The 23,038-nt window shown below is 46.3% G+C and overlaps 1 protein-coding gene across 1 annotated transcript; it reads left to right on the forward strand.

Moving 5' to 3' along the window:
* The first annotated feature begins 185 nt into the window (after positions 1-185).
* PTGR1 (prostaglandin reductase 1) lies at positions 186-23,033 on the forward strand. The gene is made up of 10 exons (XM_080987922.1): positions 186-345; positions 7,123-7,238; positions 8,136-8,181; positions 9,798-9,857; positions 10,877-11,044; positions 11,997-12,114; positions 13,762-13,917; positions 16,188-16,293; positions 20,874-20,992; positions 22,225-23,033. Exons 2-10 carry the CDS (start codon positions 7,133-7,135, stop codon positions 22,333-22,335), a joined length of 990 nt encoding a protein of 329 aa, XP_080844048.1. The 5' UTR covers positions 186-345; positions 7,123-7,132; the 3' UTR covers positions 22,336-23,033.
* The last annotated feature ends 5 nt before the right edge of the window (positions 23,034-23,038 follow it).

Consider the following 23,038-nt stretch of genomic DNA (forward strand, 5'->3'; position numbering starts at 1 on the left):
TATACAGACTGTGCGTTTGTTGAATGCAATTTGTGGACACCCCTGTTGCATCGTGTTAATTATGAACCCATTAAAAATTGGTTTTTAGAAAAGGCAGAGAAGAAAACGAACAGTTTTCAGGGCAATTTTTTCGAGCCAAGTATAGAGTGGAAAAGTTTAGCTTCCCAGCTTCTGCATAATTTGCTAGTGTTGACTTGTAGTGTTGCAGAGGAACAGCAGGAGGCAACCCAGAGTACTGTATATAAATGCTTGCACACACCCAACATCCTCTCCAAACTCCGTAGTGTGCCAGAAGCAAAGTTGGTTTTCTCGGCTGCAAGGCAGACTTGTCAAACGGCCACACAGGTTAGTAATTGATAGCAGGGAGCGGAGAGGGAGCGGAATGGGAAATTGGAACCAGGTGTTGCAGTATGCAGACCATTTTAAATCTTCTAATTTCTTAACAATCACTCAGTGCAGTCCAAAGTTCAGGTTTTGTAATGCGAAAAGCAGGCTTGGTTTGAAGGCTTTCTGGGAATGATGAATTGCTGACATTCTCAAAGTTACCCATTTCTGTTTGGTGTTTTGAAATTGTTAGTATGTTGTTCTGGGTCTTCTCTGTAAGCAGAAAGAGAGCATCTTTTTGGTCCATTCATCCAATTTTATTTTTATTTTTGTAGGGGGAGGAGGAGTGTTAATGACATCTGTCAGTCAAGCACAGTCCTACCTTAACTATTGACAACTGTTGGGTTAATTGATCCGTCGCTATGATGCTTTCCTGGCTTCTTTTGTAGCTTATCTTTTCCTTGTCTTTGATTCAGTGATCCATTCAGGCGGAACATAAAAAGTACTGGACACTAGCTTTGTTATGTACTAAGCTTGGATCCTAGAACAATAGGCAAGTAGGATCCTAGAATGCAACAACTGATTGGCCTGCAGGAAAAGACCAGTCAGGATCCAGGAGGGAAGCAGACTCAGCCAATCAGATGAGACTCATTGTGTAAATAATGTAAACGTATGTAAATGTAATGGAAATAAATTTTTATTGATTTTTCCATGTATGCTTCTTTTAACAATATATCTTTAACAATTTTTTATATTTTGACCCTCCTCCCCTGGACTTCCCCCATACTCCTGTTTTGTTTTTACCCCATATTGTTCACCCTGTGTATTGTTTCCCCAAAATTTTCTCAATACATATACAGTGGTGCCTCGCAAGACGAAATTAATTCGTTCCGCAAGTCTCTTCGTCTTGCGAGTTTTTCGTCTTGCGATGCACGGTTTCCCATAGGAATGCATTGAAAATCAATCAATGCGTTCCTAGGGAAACCGCCTTCAGACCAGGTCCGGGGACAGTCTGTCCCCGGACCTCTTCTGAAGGCTGGGGGGGGACGGACAAGGGCTTTTATTCCCACCCCCAGCATTTTAAAAAACCCCAGGACAGCGGAGGACTTCTCCGCTGTCCGGGCGATCTTAAAATGCTGGCGGGCGGCATTTTAAAATCTCCCCGGACAGCGGAGGACTTCTCCGCTGTCCGGGGCGATTTAAAAGCCCCTGGGAAGGCAGGCAGGGGGGACAAAGACTTTCGCCCCCCGCCCGCCTTCAGAAGGTGTTCCCGCCCCCGCCCCGCTTCGGAACAGTGTTACGAAGTGGGGCGGCTGGGGCAGGTGTTCCCGGCCCCCCGCCCCGCTTCGGAACAGCGTTTTAAAATGCTGGGGGTCGGGAGCGAAGCGTTCGCTGCCGACCCCCAGCATTTTAAAATCTCCCCGGGACAGCAGAGAAGTCTCTGCTGTCCCGGGGAGATTTTAAAATGCTGGGGGTCGGCAGTGAACGCTTCGCTCCCGACCCCCAGCATTTAAAAATCTCCCCGGGACAGGGGGAGATTTTAAAATGCTGGGGGTCGGCAGCGAACCCCCAGCATTTAAAAATCTCCCCGGGACAGCAGAGACTTCTCTGCTGTCCCGGGGAGATTTTAAAATGCTGGGGGTCGGCAGCGAACGCTTCGCTCCCGCCCGCCAGCATTTTAAGATCGCCCGGGGCAGGCGGGGGGGAAGGCAGGCGGGGGGGAGCAAAGACTTTTGCCCCCCGCCGGCCTTCAGAAGAGGTCCTCTTCTGAAGGCCGGCTGTGGGCGAAAGTCTTTGCTCCCGACCGCCAGCATTTCCCTATGGGCTTTCGTCTTGCGATGCAAGCCCATAGGGAAATTCGTCTTGCGAAGCACCTCCAAAACAGAAAACCCTTTCGTCTTGCGGGTTTTCCGTCTTGCGAGGCATTCGTCTTGCGGGGCACCACTGTAGTCTTATTTTTTGTTGTATATAGTTATGATTGGCAATGAGTCCATTTCTTTATGTTGCCTCTTCATATATGTTATAAATTGTTCCCATTCTCTTTTAAAGTCTTTGTTGTCCTTTTCATGTAATTCTTCTGTTAGTTTTGCCAGTTCTGCATATTCCATAAGTTCCCCTTGCCATTGTTCTTTCGTTGGTATTTCTTCTGTCTTCCAAGTTTATGCTAATATAATTCTTGCTGCTTTTGTTGCATAGATAAATAATTTCCATTTTTCTTTTTTTACATCTTGGTCTAAAATTCCTAGAAGGAATGCTTCTGGTTTCTTAACAAAGGTCTTTTTAAACATTTTTTTAATTCATTATATATCATTTCCCAATAATTTTTAATCTTTTTGCATTCCCACCACATACGATAGAATGTTCCTTCTTTTTCTTTACATTTCCAACAGGTTTTTGATACCTTTTTATACATTTTGACCACTTTCTCTGGTTATATACCATCTATACATCATTTTCATATAATTCTCTTTCAATAAGATACAATCTGTAAATTTTAGGTTCACCTTCCACATCTTTTCCCAATCTTGAAGTTGTATATTTTGACCTAAATCCTGAGCCCACTTTATTTGTGCTGACTTTACCATTTCAAACTAACGTTTCCCCATAAAGTAGGAGATTGTACATTTTTTTAAGTAATTTCGCGCCACTCTCGACTATCTCTTTTTGAAAGTTTGAAACTGTATAACTAAAACCTTTCTTACTGTCTTCCTTAAACTGTTCATTCAATTGTCTATGATGTAACCAACTTTGTAAAAAGGTCTTCAGTTCCTCATATCCTTTCAGCCTTAACCCTTTTTCCACCTCTATTAATAATTCTCTATATGCCGGCCAATTTCCTCCCTTACTAAGTGGTTTTAATGCTAATGCTTCCACTGGCGAGAGCCACCATGGGGTTTTTGGTTCTAGAAAGTCTTCATATTTATTCCAAACTTTTATAAGCATTTTTCTTACTATATGATTATGAAAACCTTTATGTTAGGTTTGGGGGGCAATTCAATCACTGTTTTACAAGCTGCAATAAAGGTAAAGGTAAAGGGACCCCTGACCATTAGGTCCAGTGGTGACCGACTCTGGGGTTGCGGTGCTCATCTCGCTTTATTGGCCGAGGGAGTCGGCGTACAGCTTCCAGGTCATTTGGCCAGCATGACTAAGCCGCTTCTGGCGAACCAGAGCAGCGCACGGAAATGCCGTTTACCTTCCAGCAAGAGCGGTACCTATTTATCTACTTGCACTTTGACGTGCTTTTGAACTGCTAGGTTGGCAGGAGCAGGGACCGAGCAACAGGAGCTCACCCCGTGGCGGGGATTCGAACCGCCGACCTTCTGATCAGCAAGTCCTAGGCTCTGTGGTTTAACCCACAGCGCCACCCGCGTACAAGCTGCAATAAAGAGCATGAAATCACTACAGGGCTCCGAGTATATTCCACGATCCCTGGGCAAATCTATCACATCTTGTGTTTTCCCCGTAAATTGCATCTTGTACATTAACGTCTAGGATGTCAGTAGCTTTGACATAATGCAAGAGAAAACTTGCAAAACGTAACATTCCATGTAGGAATGAATCACCAGGTGAATGTATGATTGAGCTTTCGTTGCTCATGCTCTTTGACCTCGAGGGAGTGGTGGTTTCATAATTCTTCTGATTATTAAAGCCAAGCAAGCTCTTGACAGAAGATAAGCTAGAGAGATTAACAAATTGAAGTGGGCAACACCTGCCTTTGTCCAGGGTTTAAGGTACGCCCTCGCTGAGGATTCTGGGAGTTGTACTTGGAACCTTTTTCATGGGAAACAGATGCCAAGCTGCAGCCCTTTGCCCATATAATGTGCATCCATATCTTTTATCTAACAAGGAAATTAGCTTTCGTATGTGGCCATTTGCTGGCTGAGTCTTTTCTCATTAGTTGATGGAAAATAATTTCTCCCCCCCCCAAAAAAAAAAAACCCAACAACAACACCTGAGCAACCCAAGCTCAGTTGGTTAGAATAGAACGTGGTGCTGATAAAGCCAAGGTTGCAGGTTTAATCTGTGTAATGGGAGAGCTGGATATTCCTGCATTAAGACTATAGGATCCTGAGGGTCACTTCCGTTAGGAAATGGTATGTCCCGCAGAGGACCCCAAGGTCCATGAAGAATAATAGCTTAAAGGTCCCGGGCCCTAAGGAAGCCAGACTATCCTCCACCAGGGCCTTTTCAGTGGCGGCTCCGACCTGGTGGAATGCTCTGTCCCACGAGACTAGGGCCCTGCAGGACTTGATCTCCTTCCACAGCGCCTGTAAGACGGAGCTGTTCCGCCTGGCCTTCAGTTTGAATTAGCCTGATCCTCTATGGACTTTTCCCTTTACTCTTATATGAAGAAACCCTTTCTGGGACCCCACATTTAAATTCTTCCCTGGTCTCCTTGCTGGCCCTTGTAGGACCAACTTGGCCAGTTGCCCTGGTGATCATTTGATGTCTACTGACTGGGTTTTGTCCCCCCCCCCATGACCCCTGAATTTTTGAATTCTATTGATATTATTGCTGCATTTTATGTTCTGTTTTATGCTGTTTCAAAGTTGCATTTTAATCACTGTTTTATATTTGCTGTTAGCCACCCTGAGCCTGGTTTTTAAACTGGGAAGGGCGGGGTATAAATAAATTATTATTATTATTATTATTATTATTATTATTATTATTGGGTTCCCATACATCCAGGAAAACTAGACATTCTCCTCTTTTGGGGGGCCCTAACATGCACATATGGGTAGATTTTTTGCAGTTTAAAGGAAATGTTGGGGGGCGCACACTTGCTTGGGAGGGCGCTGTGCCCCAGAAGCAGCACAGCAGAGCAAGGCCTTTGCAGCGAATATCAGGAGCTGGGGTCCTGCCTCTGCTCTGGCTGATCTGCATGCTGCTGCCAGCCTGAGCTGGGGAAAGAGGCACACGGGCATTGCTGTGGCAGCCCCACGTGCCTCTTTCCCTGACTCGGGCTGGCAGCGGCTTGTGCTGCCCTTTTTTGCTCTTCAATATATGGCAACCCTAGGGATGCGGGTGGCGCTGTGGGTTAAACCACAGAGCCTAGGACTTGCCAATCAGAAGGTCGGTGGTTCAAATCCCCGCGACGGGGTGAGCTCCCGTTGCTCGGTCCCTGCTCCTGCCAATCTAGCAGTTCGAAAACACGTCAAAGTGCAAGTAGATAAATAGGTACTGCTCCGGTGGGAAGGTAAACGGCGTTTCCATGCGCTGCTCTGGTTCGCCAGAAGTGGCTTAGTCACTGGGCACATGACCTGGAAGCTGTACACTGACTCCCTTGGCCAATAAAGCGAGATGAGCGCCGCAACCCCAGAGTCGGTCACGACTGAACCTAATGGTCAGGGGTCCCTTTACCTTTTTATATAGCAACCCTACTTCCATTTCTACAATTCTATGATTGTATGATAATTATTGCTATAGCACTGGTCTAGTCCAGAGATGGGGAACTTGTGGTCTTCTAGATGTTGGATTTTCACCATCCAGGGAACCTGTGGTCCTCCAGATGTTGGATTTTCACCATCCAGGGAACCTGTGGTCCTCCAGATGTTGGATTTTCACCATCCGGGGAACCTGTGGTCCTCCAGATGTTGGATTTTCACCACCCCTGTCCATTGGTCACGCTGGCTCTAGGACTCATGGGACTTCCTGCAACATCTGGAAGACCAGATTCCCCACCTCTGGCCGAAACTAATCTACCACACCTTGTTGCAGTTTCCCACAAGTTTCCATATGCTAACGTTCAGGGTGTGTCAGCAGCTTTGTTAATAATACTTGCGAAAGGTAATGTTCCCGTTCAGGAGCGAATCGCTAGGAGAAAGCACGAAGCTTGTGTTGATCGTTCACAGTGAAATGCCCTTTCACACAGAGAGAGTGATGGTTTCATAACTGCTCCGGTTACAAAGCAATCTCCTTGCAGTACAAGAGAAGAAAAGGGCAGAGAGATTGACAAATCGTTGTGTGCAAACCTACCCTTTAGTTACACATTTCAGTGCCTTGTTTAAATCTTTAAAAGGGAGTGACTTGGATGGAGAAGAGGGGCTGTCTAAGGAGACTTGAAGCAGGTATATAAAACAAAATCTAGTGGCAGTGATTGGAAACCAAGGTTATATTCACATGACAATTTGTCTCAAATTTCCTGACTTTTCTCTAACTTCTACATTACATTTGGCCCTTTCACATGATGTAAAAATCTGCTTCCAGAAATACAGCAAAATCTAGAGCAAGGATTAGTGCTTGTTTCTGCGCTGTTGCTTCAAAAAGCGCCCATTTGCAACCGACACAGAAAGGAGTGCTAACTTTGTTCCAGATTCTGCTATATTTCTGGAATTGGATTTCACATCATGTGAAAGCTGAAGTATAATGCGGAAATTAACCGTTAGGGGAATGTTGGGGAAATGGACTAATCTGCCATTTCAACGCAGCTCTCTTCCACAGTCCTTTACCCAAAAGAAAGGAAGGATGCATTGGGATTCTGTCAGCTGTGCTATACAGCTGATAGGCATGATGAAATCTGAAAAATGCAGTACTTTCATCCAATGGAAAGAAGAGAGCAGGTTGCAAGAAAATAATGTTAGTTGGGGTATCCTGGAATTGCAAGGAGGATACCCACCAGCCTGTTGTTCAGGGAGCTGATTAAGAAAATAAATCACAGAAGTGTGTTCCCAGTTTTAATGTGGGGCTGGGGAGACACACAAACCTTTGCTTCAGCAATCGAAGAGTGTGGAGACCAGCACTCTGGCAATTCCTCTAATGGTTTATAACTTTGTATAATCTTATTTGATCACTCAGGACGTGAAAGATGGTGCGTGCAAAGATTTGGATCTTGAAGAAGCACTTTGAGGGATTTCCTAAGCACAGTGATTTTGAACTGAAAGAGGTGGAACTGCCGGCACTGAAGGATGGAGGTAAAAGGGATTTTTGCCTTTGTACTCACAAAGTTTTATGTGAATAGACTGAAGGGGTGAATCCAGTGACTCGTCATTTTGGCCCACCATCAGAACAAGAATCTCAATAGGATGCATGTTGAACGTTTGCTAAGAAGAAATGATTTTCATTGCATTTGATTCCAAGGGAGGTGGAGCAAGCTTGTATTCTGCTGCTCCGGAGAACAGGACAGGTCAAGAGTTGTTGGATAATGGAATGAACTGTCTCAGAAGGTGGTAGACTCTCTCATTCACTGGAGGTTTTTAAACAGAGGTTGGATAGGGACAGTGGTGTAGCTTGGGTTGACAGTGCCCGGGGCCACATGGAGCGGGTGGAAGGGAGGGAAATGGGTGGAGTACGCATGCACATTCAACGCCTAATGACATCCACGTCACCCAGGAGTTTGCAGCTGCAGAGATAGGGAAAGAAGAGTCATTGTCTGGAGAGGTCACTTCCTGGTTTGCATGGAAAAGCTTCTTTTCAACGGCGTACAGTGACAGAAGTGTGCAGCTGTATTCAGGCAGCACCGGGTGTTGAAATTTTGCACCCCTAATCATTTTGCAACCGGGGCGACTGCCCCTGTGCTCCCCATGCTACACCACTGGATAGGGTTTCTTTCGTTGTGGTTCCTGTATTGCAGAGGGTTGGACTAGATGATCGCTTGGTCCCCTTCCAACTCTACGATTCGAACTTAGTAAGACTTACTACTGAGTAAACATGTCTTGGATCCCAGCCTGAAGCCTTTCAAATGCCCCAACCCTATCTGGTTCTCTCTTTCCATGGTGACTATTTTTTAACGAATTTAAGAGACTTAAGATTGTCTCCGATCTATGGTCAAGTTTGTCCATTAATCTACTTTATCATACTCTGTATTTCAGAGGTGCTGCTTGAAACTGTGTTCCTCAGTCTTGACCCATATATGAGGTATTGTTCTTTTTGTTGGACTTACCCGTTGAAGTATAATGTTCCCGTTCTTGAAACTGCAGTACAGCTTGGCTACGCCTCTTGCCTAGATATCCCTACTAAATGTTAACTCTGGGCCAGTTTGGATGCAAGACGAAACCATAGTTTCGCATGATGTGAATGAGCCCACAGCAAACCTTAGGCTCTCGCATGCTCCTTTGTCGCTGTGGCCATCAAGAAGAGTTCAGAATCTTTCACTTCGGTTTTGAAAGTTTGCAAAACTCCAACAAGATGTAGCTATGTAGTCTTAGCTATAGTTAGTGGAACCAAGCCAACTCCAAACCATAGTTAACAAATTTGGCTCATTTCCACTAACCATACATAACAAATAACTACAGACAAGGTTTCAGGCATCGCAGCAAACCACAGTTATTCGAAAGCAGAAGTTTCTAATTTCTTCACGGCCGTGAGGAAAGAGGAAACCAAGAGTGTGAGCCCAAGAATAGCTGAATCTGTGGTTGAGCATTGTGTTGGAGCGCAGGTTTTGTCTTCCCTTGAGAGCTTATTCTGTAGCAGAGTTTTAACAGTAAATTGGTGTAAGCTTCCAGAGGATAAGTCTGTCACCACAGCCTACGACTTCAGGATTTGAAATCCCTGTACGGAATTCTCCTATGAGCAATTTGTCATTAAAAATATAAGATAAAAATATACTTTCAAATGCTGAGGCCATGACCAGGAAGTAGCTGAACCTAGAGAGCCAGTGTGGTGTAGTGGTTAAGAGCGGTAGTCACGTAATCTGGGGAACCGGGTTCGCGTCTCCGCTCCTCCACCTGCAGCTGCTGGGTGACCTTGGGCCAGTCACACTTCTTTGAAGTCTCTCAGCCCCACTCACCTCACAGAGTGTTTGTTGTGGGGGAGGAAGGGAAAGGAGAATGTTAGCCGCTTTGAGACTCCTTAAAGGGAGTGAAAGGCGGGATATCAAATCCAAACTCTTCTTCTTCTTCTTCTACTTCGCTATATTATGACACGCTTTTGAAGAACGTCAACAGGCAATTTTATGAAATTTCAAACACTGTAGAGAAAGTTCCTCATGAAAAATTATAGACTGACCGCCCATTGTTAACAGCTTATTCTGTCCTCTGTGTGGTCTTGATCACCCATGCATTATATTGCCATTAGCATTTCGTTTCTGTTGCTTTTGCCATAAGTAGGGTTGTTAATCTTACCAATTCTTACCAGTGCCTTTAATAGCAACTTCTCTCTGCAAATGCTGGTAGTTTAGAACGTTTATATACAGACTGTGTAAAATTCATCTATGAGTTGTTCTGTAGTTCTGCTCTCCAGGTGGTTGTTGACCGCGCAGGAGCAGGCCAGGCCATTGCTCTGGTCAGTTGGCAAACTCCGAGCTATACACCATAACGAAAACATGGACTTGGATAGCATGCCTCTTGTTGCACGCTCTTGTGTTTTGAAGCGGCCATGGTTATCAAAAGTTTATAAAGGCAAAAAACAAGACGCATAGTAAAAGGCTGGTTCTGGGTTCGAATCCCAAATGTCGGTGCAAATTGCTCCCATTCCTGCAAAGGCATTCTCTGACAAGCCCGTCTTGTTGGTGTGTTTTGTTTTGTTCTCTACAGACCATACAGCAGGATTCATCTGAAGGAAGGGGATACAATGTTAGGATCCCAAGTTGCAAAGTAAGGTCCTCAATCAATATATATCTGTGTTTGTGAAATTTTTTTGCTGATGTTGCTAGCTGTGTTGCTGCTGCTATCATTGAGTCTTAGTTAATATAAAGTAGTTCTAGCATATCTTTTGCACTTTGCAAATGTTTAAGGTGGAGTTCTTTAAACAAGCATGCGAGAGAGGGAGAGAGGGAGAGAAACAGACTGGAAACAGAATTAAGATTTCAGGGAACACATTATATTTTAGCAGTGCTTTTTTCTGGGGGGACGCATACCCCTAAACATATTGTGAATCCTTTTGTCCATTTACTGTATTTATTTTCCCCGATTTGAATTATAAAATGGTGATTTCCTTGAGTCAAAATGAGAGTACCCCTAAACATTTTTTTTAGAAATAAGCACTGTGTTTTAGTAGATTTGTGGTGATTGATATTAGAAACGTAGGCAGCTTCCTGCCTTAAACCAATGGTTCCTGTATCTGAGTACAGTCCACACCCATTAGTGGCAGCTCCCCAGAGCTTCAGACAGTCTTTCTCAGTCATAGCTGGGGATGGGAGGATTTGAATCTGGGCATAGCTATAGTGCTGAGCTATAGTGTCAGGAGCCCTGTCTGTATTGTATGTGACTTCCCCTAAAGAATTTTGGGAAAAGGAAGTGATGGTTAAACCTCTCCGGGAATTGTAGCTCTGTGGAGGGAAGAACTCTCAGCTAATAACCCTCAGGACTCTTAACTAACTACAGTTCCCACAATTCTTTGGCAGAAGGTGTGACTATGGTACGGCACTGCATTAAGTCTGTAGAGCAGACGGGGCACCCTCATCAGTGTAACCTGTGTCCCATCTTTGGAGAGCATGCTGCCGATTCTATGCAAAAAAATCCTCTCCGGTACCTCTCTCTGCACAGTAAATTGTTGCAGCTGCTTGATACCTGTTTAGATATAAATGACAAAATCTGCTTTCACTTTGCTGTACGCAGAGCAGTTTTGCTGATGCAACTGTGCTTTTTATTTTTTAACATAAAAATATATATAGAGTTCTGGAAAGCAAGTGCCCCACGTTCCCTGTGGGTTCCTTTGCCCTAGCGAGAGCAGGCTGGACAACTCACTTCATCTCCACAAGCAAAGAGCTGTTTCCTATGCTACCTAACTGGCCGGAAAAACTGCCCCGATCTTTGGCTCTGGGAGCTATTGGCATGCCTGGGTGAGTAGCCTTGGAAGTGGCACAGAAGCTTTGGGGATGAGCTTCAAGTGTGTGGCTTTCACTCACTTTTGGGCACTGACGCATCGTGGCGCTTGTGCCACATGTGAGAAGGCATAGACCCGGTTGTGTAGCCGGTTGTGTAGCTCTCCCCCCTCCAGATCCACAAAAGCCATTGAAAAGCATTGAAAGCACTCAATTAACGGAGGTTCCGCCCCCACGACCCAAGCCTGCCCCCCATAATGTCCCCTTTTTATGGATATACAGTGGTACCTCGGGTTAAGAACTTAATTCGTTCTGGAGGTCCGCTCTTAACCCGAAACTGTTCTTAACCTGAGGTACCACTTTAGCTAATGGGGCCTCCCGCTGCCGCCGCCACGTGATTTCTGTTCTCATCCTGAAGCAAAGTTCTTAACTATTTCTGGGTTAGCGGAGTCTGTAACCTAACGCGTATGTAACCTGAAGCGTCTGTAACCTGAGGTACCACTGTATTTAAAGGTAAAGGGATCCCTGACCATTAGGTCCAGTCGTGGCCGACTCTGGGGTTGCGGCACTCATCTCGCTTTATTGGCCGAGGGAGCTGGCGTACAGCTTCCGGGTCATGTGGCCAGCAGGACTAAGCCACTTCTGGCGAACCAGAGCAGCGCATGGAAACGCCGTTTACCTTCCCGCTGGAGTGGTACCTATTTATCTACTTGCACTTTGACATGCTTTTGAACTGCTAGGTTGGCAGAAGCAGAGACTGAGCAATGGGAGCTGTCTGCACCAGGCGGGGGGGGGGGGATATAGAGGGCAAAGGGAGCCCACCGAATGCCAGCCCAACCCTCGCCACTGCCAGAGTGGTACCAGCCCCGCAAAGCAGCTTGGGGAGGTTGGTGTGAGAAGGACGCCATGCTCCCTTCGACATCCTTGACAAGCTAACTTTTTCTCCCTCCCTCCCCTCTCTCCCTCCCAGGCTCACTGCCTACTTTGGCCTGCTTGAGATCTGTCAGATGAAACCTGGAGATACCGTCCTGATCAACGCTGCAGCTGGGGCTGTGGGGAGTGTGGCCGGGCAGATCGCGAAAATAAAGGTAAGCGGTCGTGGAAAAACACGTTGGTATTATGGGCCCAGAGCAGAAAGGGCAGGGGGACTCGGAGGAAGTGTCCCAGGCAGTACATACCGCCTCTCCTGGTATGCCCTGCAGAGGACCTTAAGGTCCATGAATAATCATAGTTTAGAGGTCCCGGGCCCTAAGGAAGTCAGACTATCCACCAGGGCCAGGGCCTTCTCAGTGATGGCTCCGATCTGGTGGAATGCTCTGTCCCATGAGACCAGGGCCCTGCAGGATTTAACTTCCTTCTGCAGGGCCTGTAAGACAGAGCTATTTCGCCTGGCTTTCAATTTGAACTTAGCCTGATCTTTTATTCCCCTTCCTACCCTCCCCTTCCCCTTTTTATGAAGACTACCCCACTCTGGGATCCCACAGCTAATTCTCCCCTGTTCTCCTCGCTGGCCCAAATAGGACTAATTTAGCCAGTTAGCCCTGGTGATCATCTAATGTTTATTGGATGGATTTCCCCCTAAATTGATTTTTGAATTCTGAACTTACTGTTATTCATGTTTTATACTGTATTTTATGCTGTTTTTGGTTGCATCAGTTAACTGTTTAAAATTTGTTCTTAGCCGTCCTGAGCCCGGTTTTCTGAACCGGGAAGGGCAGGGTATAAATAATTTATTATTATTATTATTATTATTATTATTATTATTATTATTACATCTCTGCACCCCTTGATTTGATGGGGAATGGGACAAGAAAGTACATAATGTGAGTGTGTGTGTGTGTGTGTGTGAGAGAGAGAGAGAGAGAGATTTGAAATATAAGCAGCGGGTTATTAAAATAATTGACGACATCGGGGCTTGGATAATGAACGTGTTTTACAACCGCTAATAAAAAGGAGGAATAAAAACATCAGGAAAGGAGGGGTGGGAAGTCAGGAAGAAATTGTGTTAAAAACACACACACCAGGGTTGCCATATTTCAAAATGAAAATCCAGACACAAAAGTGGTTGAGCTATTTTTTGGGGGGGGGGGCAAAGTTGGGTTTTCGTTTTTTTGCAAAATCTACCTCCCCCCACAAAGATAAGTTCTTTCTTGAGCTATTTCTTAGGAAATTTGCCAAAAAATCCACACTTCCAATATGGGCTGGCCAACGCTATTTCCATCGGATAAATCCTGGATGTGTCTGGGAAATTCTAGACATGTGGCAGCCCTACTGTACGACAAGGGTTTTTGAGTATCTTTGGAGACTAGATAAACATTTTTTTAAAAGAAAGTGTGTAATGTAATGGTGTGTGTGTGTGTGTGTGTGTGTGAGAGAGAGAGAGAGAGAGAGAGAGAGAGAGAGAGAGAGAGAGAGAGAGAGCGAACTTAGGACAAAACTACTGTGATCCACCCACCCTGAACCTTAAAAAAGGTGTGTGCACATTCCTTTCTTGCAAAGTAGAGTTGTTTATCGTGCATGGGCTCTTTCGGCTTGCACAGTCAGGAGAATTAAGGACGCTGCAGCGCTCCAAAGAGGAGCATGGATGAGAAATGGCAGGAAGAAAGCTGTGGGTCCGGTTTCCTTTTGAGCGTGTAGCGTTATGATGGTTTCCTGAATGGCATGAAAAACAAATGGGTTTGGAAATGGCACGAGCAGTGCGAGGAAGCGTTATATAACTTCTCTTTATCCTGCAGGGTTGCAAAGTGGTTGGCTGTGCAGGTTCGGACAAGAAAGTGGCCTTCCTCAAAGAAATTGGCTATGATGAAGCCTTCAACTATAAGACGGTGGGGTCTCTGGAAGAGGCCCTGAAGAAAGCTTCGCCCGACGGCTACGACTGCTACTTTGACAACGTAAGCTCAAACGGAGCGCCAACTCTTGAAATGCGGAGGCCGTTTGCGCCGTTTGCTGGCACCTACGGCGTGTGCGCATGCACACTGGGGGGTGGTGTGGAGGGTGAACAGAACCCACCGCCCCAGCCGCCGATGCCAATGTTGCCAGGTGGGCACGGAGGGCTTATGGAGCCCATGGCCAAGCCCTTGCAGCTGAAGCCCAGCAGGGCTGCACTGTGCCAGCTACTCACACAGGAATGAGCCCAGCCAGCCGGTGCGGCCCTTGGCGGTCTGTGGCGATCACACAGGGTCCCCGGACATTTCACCGTCTATTGATTCCTGTGCCACCACTTTATTTCTCGCTGCCACCACCCAGGCCCTACCTGGTACAATACTGAGTCCAGACAGGTTTAAATTGGAACATAAACTTTTGTTTATTTATTGCAGTTCAACAAGCGTGCGGTTTCATAAACTGTATCGGTCAATTACAAACATGGGGTTCCTATCCAGACTTATAACTTCCACTACTTGCTCTCTCTCACTAAACCACCTCTCAGATATTTACTTGTCTCCCTAGCCCCTAACTGTTCCTGACCCAGCTTATTTTGCTACACTAACTCAGCCTCCCCACAGACTCTATCCCAATTCACTCCCATTCCAACCAACCACCCACAACTCCCAACAAACTCCTCCCTTTGGCCCTCCCAGAGCTGGTTTTATAGTCTCTCTGATCTACCCCCTGGGTTCTGATTGGGTAACCTGTTTAACTATTTCACCTCCAGCACTCTCATATGTCAACGTCACACGGTCGAGTCCCCCTGGCGCTGGCCGGGCGACCATTCAGCAAGGGGCCCGGGGATGCGGATGCGAGGCCAGGCTCCGGGTCCCAGAGACCCCTAGCAAACAAGCAGGGCAGGATGGGGACGCCTGGTTCACCCCCCCCCCTAAAAATTGTGCCTCCTGGGGACCCCGCACGCTCCACCCCTGATTGAAGGAAAGCTTTTTAGTATTGTTTGCTTGTTTGGGGTGGGACGCTGTAAAAAGCTTTTGGTCTAACCTCGCTAGAGCAAGGTTATGCAAGTGCACAGACTTCACTGTAGCAAGTGAACTGCAAAACATCCTTGGTGTTGGTCAAACAACAGCCTGAGGCTGTCCCCAATGTGAAGAATCGTAGAGATGGAAAGGGGTCATTCTAGGGTCATCTAGTCCAACCTGCTCTAATCCAGGAATCTCAGCTAGATCATACATGTCAGGCGGGATAGGTGCTGAGCGAGCCACAGTGACTTACACACCTGCAGCAAGTTGGAGCTAAGATTTGTGTGCTGAACCAGAGAAGCCTACCTTGTAAAAACAAGCCTGCCTGGAATAACTTGAACACCTGCATTGACTTGCCAGTTTGATCTTCCCAACGTATAACTGCAGGGGCCTGGTTCCTGACCTCCTCAATTTCCTGGAAATAAGAGATACTGCTTGCAGCAAATTTTTTCGGTTTGAAAACTTCGGCCCCATCCGCAGAATACGCTCAAAGCAGTATTGTACTACTTGGATACTGTCATTTGTAAAGGGCACTGAGAGTTTTTACCAGACCTCTAGAGGTACAATTCCTAAAATAGTTTAACAGGCAGTTCCTGTTTCTAGGGAGCTTTGGGAATTGTAGCTCTTCTTATCCAGGCTATAAACATACCTAGTTCCTTCAACCGTTCCTCTTAACGGTTGAATTCAAATGATGTTTTGAACTCCTTACAAACACGCACCACTAGATGGCACCAGAGAGAAAACATTTTCTATACATTTTTTTACATTGTGCCCCCCCACCTTTGTTATAACAATTTAATTTCTGACTTATTTATAGAGTCGCGCCCCCCCCCCCCCCGTGTGTAGATCCACCCATGGCTTGGTTTCCAGTACACAAAGCAACCTTCCTCCCCTTCCGGGTAGTTTTTCAATAGTAAAGAATACTGTCAGAGTGTCCAAACTCCGAAGTTGATTTTATTTAAGCAGATATGCATGCAAAGTGCTTTGGGGCGGGGGGACCTACCTCCCCTCACCAAAAAAATTAAAAGTGGCCAGCCTGCCTGAATGGAGAGAGAAAAGAGAAAGATACTGTGGTCAAATCCACATGCACACCATGCATTTAATAACGCATGCTTGCACCAGTTTAGCAGTCATGTGTTTCCTCCAAAGAATACTGGGAAACGTACAGTATGTGCTGGGAATTGTAGCAGAAACCCCTTAGTGTTTGTTTCAATGCATCGCATCATGGCACATTGTAACGGTCTTTATCTGAACAGGTCGGAGGCGAGTTTTCAACTGTTGCCCTGGGCCAGATGAAGAAATTTGGGAGAATTGCTGTGTGTGGCGCCATCTCCTTGTACAATGACACAGTGCCCCAAACAGGTAAAACTTGTATTTTTATTTTTGTCTGTTGCTTTATAGCTTCTGGGGCGAAAGGGTCACGGGCTGATAAAGGCACAAGTTTATAATGCTTACATAGGTCACACTTTGCAATTTAATGGGGCTGTTCTTCAGGAATTCCATTGCCATGTTTAACAGGCAAAACAACTGCCAGAAGCTGCCAATGGAAGCTTTTAATTGAAAGTTCAATAGCTCAGTTGGTAGAGCACTTAATCTTAAGGTTGTGAGTTTGAGCTTCACATTGGGCAAAAAGATTCCTGCATTGCAGAAGGTTGGACTAGATGACCATTGCGGTCCCTTCCAACTTATTATTATTATTATTATTGTTGTTGTTGAATTTATATACAGCTCTATACCCGGGGGTCTCGGCAGTTCACAGAATAAAATCAAGGTATAAAATCACAAAATACATAATAAAAATAAAAACAACAACCCAATACACCCCCTTTAAAAAGGGGGGGGGGCATAGGATGTCAAACAGATCGACCAAAAGGAATGTTTTTGCCTGTTGCCTAAAGGTGTATAATGAAGGTGCCAGGCAAACTTCCCTGGGGAGAGCATTCCACAGACAGGGAGCCACTGCAGAGAAGGCCCCATTCTCGTGTTGCCACCCTCCGGGCGCTCAAGGAGACGGCACACGAAGGAGGGCCTCAGAAGATGATCTCAAATGGGAAGAGGCGGTCCTTGAGGTAGTGTGGTCCTGAGCTGTTTAAGGCTTTATAGGTCAAAACCAGCACTTTGAATTGGGCTCTACAAGAAGACAACACGTAGAAAGCTCTGGGATGCAATGGTTCAGTGGCATTGTCTGGGTTTGCCCTAAAACGTGAGTCAACGAAGGATGGCAATTCCATTTTAAACGGTTAGTGTTTTGTTGTTTAGGCATTTAGTCGTGTCCGACTCTTCGTGACCCCATGGACCAGAGCACGCCAAACACTTCCACTGCCTCCCGCAGTTTGGTCAAACTCATGCTGGTAGCTTCGAGAACACTGTCCAACCATCTCATCCTCTGTCATCCCCTTCTCCTTGTGCCCTCCGTCTTTCCCAACATCAGGGTCTTTTCCAGGAAGTCTTCTCTTCTCATGAGGTGGCCAAAGTACTGGAGCCTCAGCTTCAGGATCTGTCCTTCCAGTGAGCACTCAGGGCTGATTTCCTTCAGAATGGAGAGGTTTGATCTTCTTGCAGTCCATGGGACTCTCAAAAGTCTCCTCCAGCACCATAATTCAAAAGCATCAATTCTACGGCGATCAGCCTTCTTTATGGTCCAGCTCTCACTTCCATACATCACTACTGGGAAAACCATAGCTTTAACTATACGGACCTTAGTTGGCAAGGTGATGTCTCTGCTTTTTAAGATCCTGTCTAGGTTTGTCATTGCTTTTCTCCCAAGAAGCAGGCGTCTTTTAATTTTGGGACTGCTGTCACCATCTGCAGTGATCATGGAGCCCAAGAAAGTAAAACCTCTCACTGCCTCCAGTGAGAAATGGAAATGGAGGCAGTGAGAAACGGTTAGTGCAGGGGTCAGCAAACCTTTCAGGAGGGGGCCGGTCCACTGTCCCTCAGACCTTGTGGGGGGCCAGACCCACCTTCTCCTGAAAGGACCCGCCCCTCATGCCACTGCCACCTCGTCTTCAGCAGCGTCGTCGTCATCGTCCTCTGCCTCTGCCAGGGGTCTGCGGGGTGCAGAGCCCATGCTGCTGGCCGGGGCGGCAGAAGCAGCCTCCCTGCCGCTGCAGCTTCCTCCCTTTCTGCTCTTGGCCATACATGGCCGCCTCAGTGGGAAGGAAGGGGCGTCACCCAGAGGTGTCCACGGCTTCGGATTGGCTGCAGGAGCTTCCTGCAGAAATCCGAAGTCACGCCAGTGTTGTGGAAGTCAGTCCCCGCATGGCGAGGCCTCCGCACTGCGCTGGTTTAACGCGGGGACTGACCGGGCGGCAGAGTCCGCAGGCCGGATTTACGAGCCCGGTGGGCCGCATCCGGCCCCCGGGCCATAGTTTGCCGACCCCTGGGTTAGTGTGTGGAACAACCTGAGTGTAGACGACAGAAGCTCCTGCTCAAAAACAACAACAAAGGCTATAACGTTTGCTGGATCTTTTTAGGGATCCTTTGTATATCAGCATTCAGTGTAGCTTGATAAGGCCATACGGGCAACATTTCTGAAATACCTATTTGAGGAGCAGAATAGTTTGACACCACAAGAGGTCCGTAGTGAGCTAGAAACCACTTGCTGCTACTGTAATCAACAAATTATGCTAGCAGGACTAGACGTTTTGTAAGGAGAAATATATGAAATATTGCAAAGAGGAGAAAGAAGAGAGATGCTAGTTTTGAGAGTTAAATTTAATAGTGGAAGTAAGAAATGTATATTAAGTGATTAGATGGGGAAATTGTCAGATGTGCTTGGTGGAAGTAAAAAAAAAATGGTGTAAGAAATGAAAATATGTTTAATTACTGTTGAAAATGGTAAGTTGAAAAATTAATAAAAAATTATATATATATATAAAAAACCACTTGCTGCTGCTTTGAAAATAATTTCAGCATTCCCCCTTATCGTAGTAGCACAGTTGAGCAATTGAAACTCGGGCTTCTAGTTGGCTTCTAGTTGAGTTAACTGGCTCCCCCCTCTTCCCTGCCGCAGTTTCCAAACACTCCTAGTCTTCTGAAGTCATTGGGACCGTTGGTACAAGTCAGCTCACCATTCCTCTTGCAAAGCACTTGGAAGCGGTAGCGAAATTTGCTAATCACTGGTTTGCGATTGGCTTCCACGGTTATTCCTTTCAACCGCTGGGATGTAATGAAAAAGAGTATCGGGCCTAGAAACCTCAGTTAAAAATCGCTGTGGGTTAAACCACAGAGCCTAGGACTTGCGGATCAGAAGGTTAGCGGTTCGAATCCCCGTGACGGGGTGAGCTCCCGTTGCTCGGTCCCAGCTCCTGCCAACCTAGCAGTTCGAAAGCACGCCAAAGTGCAATTAGATAAATAGGTACCACTCCAGCGGGAAGGTAAAAGGCATTTCCGTGCACTGGTCTGGTTTTGCCAGAAGCAGCTTAGTCATGCCGGCCACATGACCCGGAAGCTGTATGCCGGCTCCCTTGGCCAATAAAGCGAGATGAGCGCCGCAACCCCAGAGTCGGTCACGACTGGACCTAATGGTCAGAAGTCCCTTTACCTTTACCTAGCTGTACAGTTTGGGCAGAATTAAGCAAGAGGCAGTGCTTCAATGTCGCCTACCTCACAGGGCTGTTGGTAAGAATGACAAAGTGAAGAGCGCAGTTTTTTGTGGGCTTTTTAAAATTTATTTTAAAAAACAACAGTTCTGCTCTGAGCTTATTTTGACTGTTAGGGGGAGCTGTGCAACAGGATTATGTGAAAGCCCTGCGATCTCTGCTGGAATGGGAAGTTGTGGAACAATAGTTAACTGGGCTTTAGTCAAAGATGGCGTCTTTCCTCTTGGCAATTCCAAGGTGACTGAGTTGCCTGACCTTCTGCTCCATCAGGTTCCTTTCCCCAACTTTTCCTCCAGCAGACAGGAAGAAGCACAGGGAAAACAGGGAGGAGGAAAGCAATTTGGTGATGAAAAAAGTAAGAAGTGAGAGGGACCAAGCACGGCTATTCTATCTTAAACCCCTAGTGCAGAAGCACCTCTGGATTATGAAGGGGAAGAAAGGGGGGGAGGGGGGACACAAGTTATCAGTTAGGAAAAACCTGCATTAACTGTGCAGCTGAAATATTTGCTCAACTGGATTTGCCAAAAGATGGGGGGAAGACACTTGTTCGTATTGAAAAATACGCCTGATTTCCTTTTTTTGAAGAGAAATGAGCTTGCACGCTGCCTTGGTCTCCCAGGCAGTGATAGAAGCTTGCCATGAAAACTACAGGAATGTAGGAAGTCTCCTTGCACCAAGTCAAACCATTAGCCTGTCTTGCTCAGTATTGTCAACCCTGACCGGTTGTGGCTCTGAAGTTTCAGGCAGGGGAAATTGCCAGTCCTACTTGGAGATGCCAAGGGACGTGGGTGGCACTGTGGGTTAAACTGCAGAGTCTAGGACTTTCCAATCAGAAGGTCGGTGGTTCGAATCCTCGCCACGGGGTGAGCTCCTGTTGCTCGGTCCCTGTTCCTGCAAACCTAGCAGTTAGAAAGCACGTCAAAGTGCAAGTAGATAAATAGGTACCACTCTTGCTGGAAGGTAAACGGCATTTCCATGCGCTGCTCTGGTTCACCAGAAGTGGCTTAGTCATGCTCGCCAAATGACCTGGAAGCTGTACGCCAACTCCCTCGGCCAATAAAGCGAGAGGAGCACCGCAACCCCAGAGTCGGTCACGACTGGACCTAATGGTTAGGGGTCCCTTTACCTTTACATGGAGACACCAGGCATTGACCCCGCAAGATAACTCCGCCACTGAGCCATGACTAGTATTTGCACCCTGCGCTGAGTTTGGGGGGTTGGAATAAATGATGTCCGATGTCCCTTCCAACTGTGCAATTCTAACATGAAGCTAAAGCTGGTGCAAACTGCCTGTAGCGTGCAAATTTCACTAACTCTTTTCCCTCATGTCTCTTCCAGGACCTTATATGCAGCTTATGATGATCCTAAAAGAGCTGCGCATGGAAGGGTTCGTCGTCCAGCGCTGGGCGGACAGGAGAGAGGAAGGTTTGACGGCACTGTTGAAATGGGTCGCAGAGGTAAGTTTGTTCTGTGTTGTCTTTGGACCTTAGAATTGTGAAGCTTGACCCAAGTCCGTATTGTGATATTGGTCTCATAATTTATGGCCTGGCAATATATCATGAATCATGATGTGCGTTAGGGCTGGGCAGTATATCATCCGAAACCAGTTTGAAGTCCATATTGTGATAGAGGTTTCGTAATTTTTGAAACTCTTGGGACAGCGAATCTCTCTCAGATCCCTCTACATACGGGGTCTTCGGGTTACGGTCATGGCAAACCTGGAAGTGTATACAGTAGTACCTCAGGTTAAGTACTTAATTTGTTCCGGAGGTCCGTTCTTAACCTGAAACTGTTCTTAACCTGAAGCACCACTTTAGCTAATGGGGCCTGCTGATGCCGCTGCGCTGCCGGAGCCCGATTTCTGTTCTCATCCTGAAGCAAAGTTCTTAACCTGAAGCACTATTTCTGGGTTAGCGAAGTGTGTAACCTGAAGCGTATGTAACCCGAGGTACCACTGTACATTCCTGCTGTGAAACAACTTAAAGTCAAACTGGGAAAACATGGAAGGTCGACCCCAAAGAGGGGTTTTCCTCTGGGCTTCAGCCTAATTCAGGGGTCACCATGAGAACCAAGGTGCCATCACCCCATACCGGACTGAAATATAATTTTTTGGTGGGGAAGGGAAGTAAGTTTTTTGGCTGCCATGAGCGGTAAGAGCCTACAACAGTTGCAGATAAAAGAACCCCTCCCCTGAATGAGAGTGAGGGTTGGGAGTGTCTGTGCTACCCCAGGTGAAAAGTGGGGCAGCTGGACATTTGTATACCTGAAGGAGCGTCTCCACCCCCATCGTTCTGCCCAGACACTGAGGTCCACCTCCGAGGGCCTTCTGGTGGTTTCCTCACTGCGAGAAGGCAGGTTACAGGGAAACAGGTAGAGGGCCTTCTCGGTGGTGGCGCCCGCCCTGTGGAACGCCCGCCCATCAGATGACAAGGAAGTAAACAACTATCTGACTTTTAGAAGAAGAAAAAACCTTTTTGAAGTTTTATTCTGTTTTTAGTGTTCTGTTGGGAGCCGCCCAGAGTGGCTGGGGAAACCCAGCCAGATGGGCAGGGTATAAATATTATTATTATTATTATTATTAACCTGGCTCAGTGCCCCCACCCTGATACAGTACATTAAAGTGGAAACTTTTTCATGGATTGTTTAGAAACTAACTGAAATCTAAAACCCATTTTTTTGTTTTGTACAGGGGAAAATTAAGTGCCAAGAACACATCTCCCAGGGCTTTGAAAACATGCCGGCAGCATTCATGGGAATGCTCAAAGGAGAAAACACTGGGAAGGCGGTCCTAAAAGTCTGACGGGCACGTGGCTTACTCTGGCAAGAAATTCAGCACAATAAATGACTACTCCCTCTTTTAACTGCCAAAATCTCATTCATAAACATGCCAGTTTGCTCCTGTTGCTTGCGTAACACGAATATGCTGAAAGCCTGAGCCCGTGTGCTCTAAGGGTTAGGTGTTGGGAAAGATTTGTAGTAAGTAGGATGTCCAATTTTAAGGAGTGGTAGAGGCATGTGTAGAATCCTCTGTCCTCTTTTATTACCTTACAAGCCTGCAACCATTTTTCTTCTGGAAAACATCTGGTATGAGCGGGGGGGGGGGGGGAGAGAGATTTTATTGTCCCCATAAGGATGCTCAAAAACACCTTCCTTCCAGTCCATAGTGGAGGTTACAAAATTAATGCTGGGCTATTCTTTTAATGTGTGGGTATTTTGAAATAAAAATGACTTAGGTAAACCAACATATTGATTACATGTTGTCCATACCCTAAGGAAAGGGGTCTTGGTTGAGGGCAGCTTACAATTGTTTTGAGCCCTTAAAAAAAAAAAAAATTGCTACCACCTGTTAAACATACCCATAATATTTTGGCGCCATGCATTCAGCTCAATGTAAAACTAACCCCCAACAAGGTTGTTTTCCTTAAGTTTTAAACTCTGCTTTCTTCTAAATTTGCTTACTTTCTTACTGACAGCTGTAATAAAGGAATACATAGCTGACGCTT

Source organism: Podarcis pityusensis, assembly GCF_964106645.2.
Source record: "Podarcis pityusensis genome assembly, chromosome: 17".
Taxonomy (NCBI): Eukaryota; Metazoa; Chordata; class Lepidosauria; order Squamata; family Lacertidae; genus Podarcis; species Podarcis pityusensis.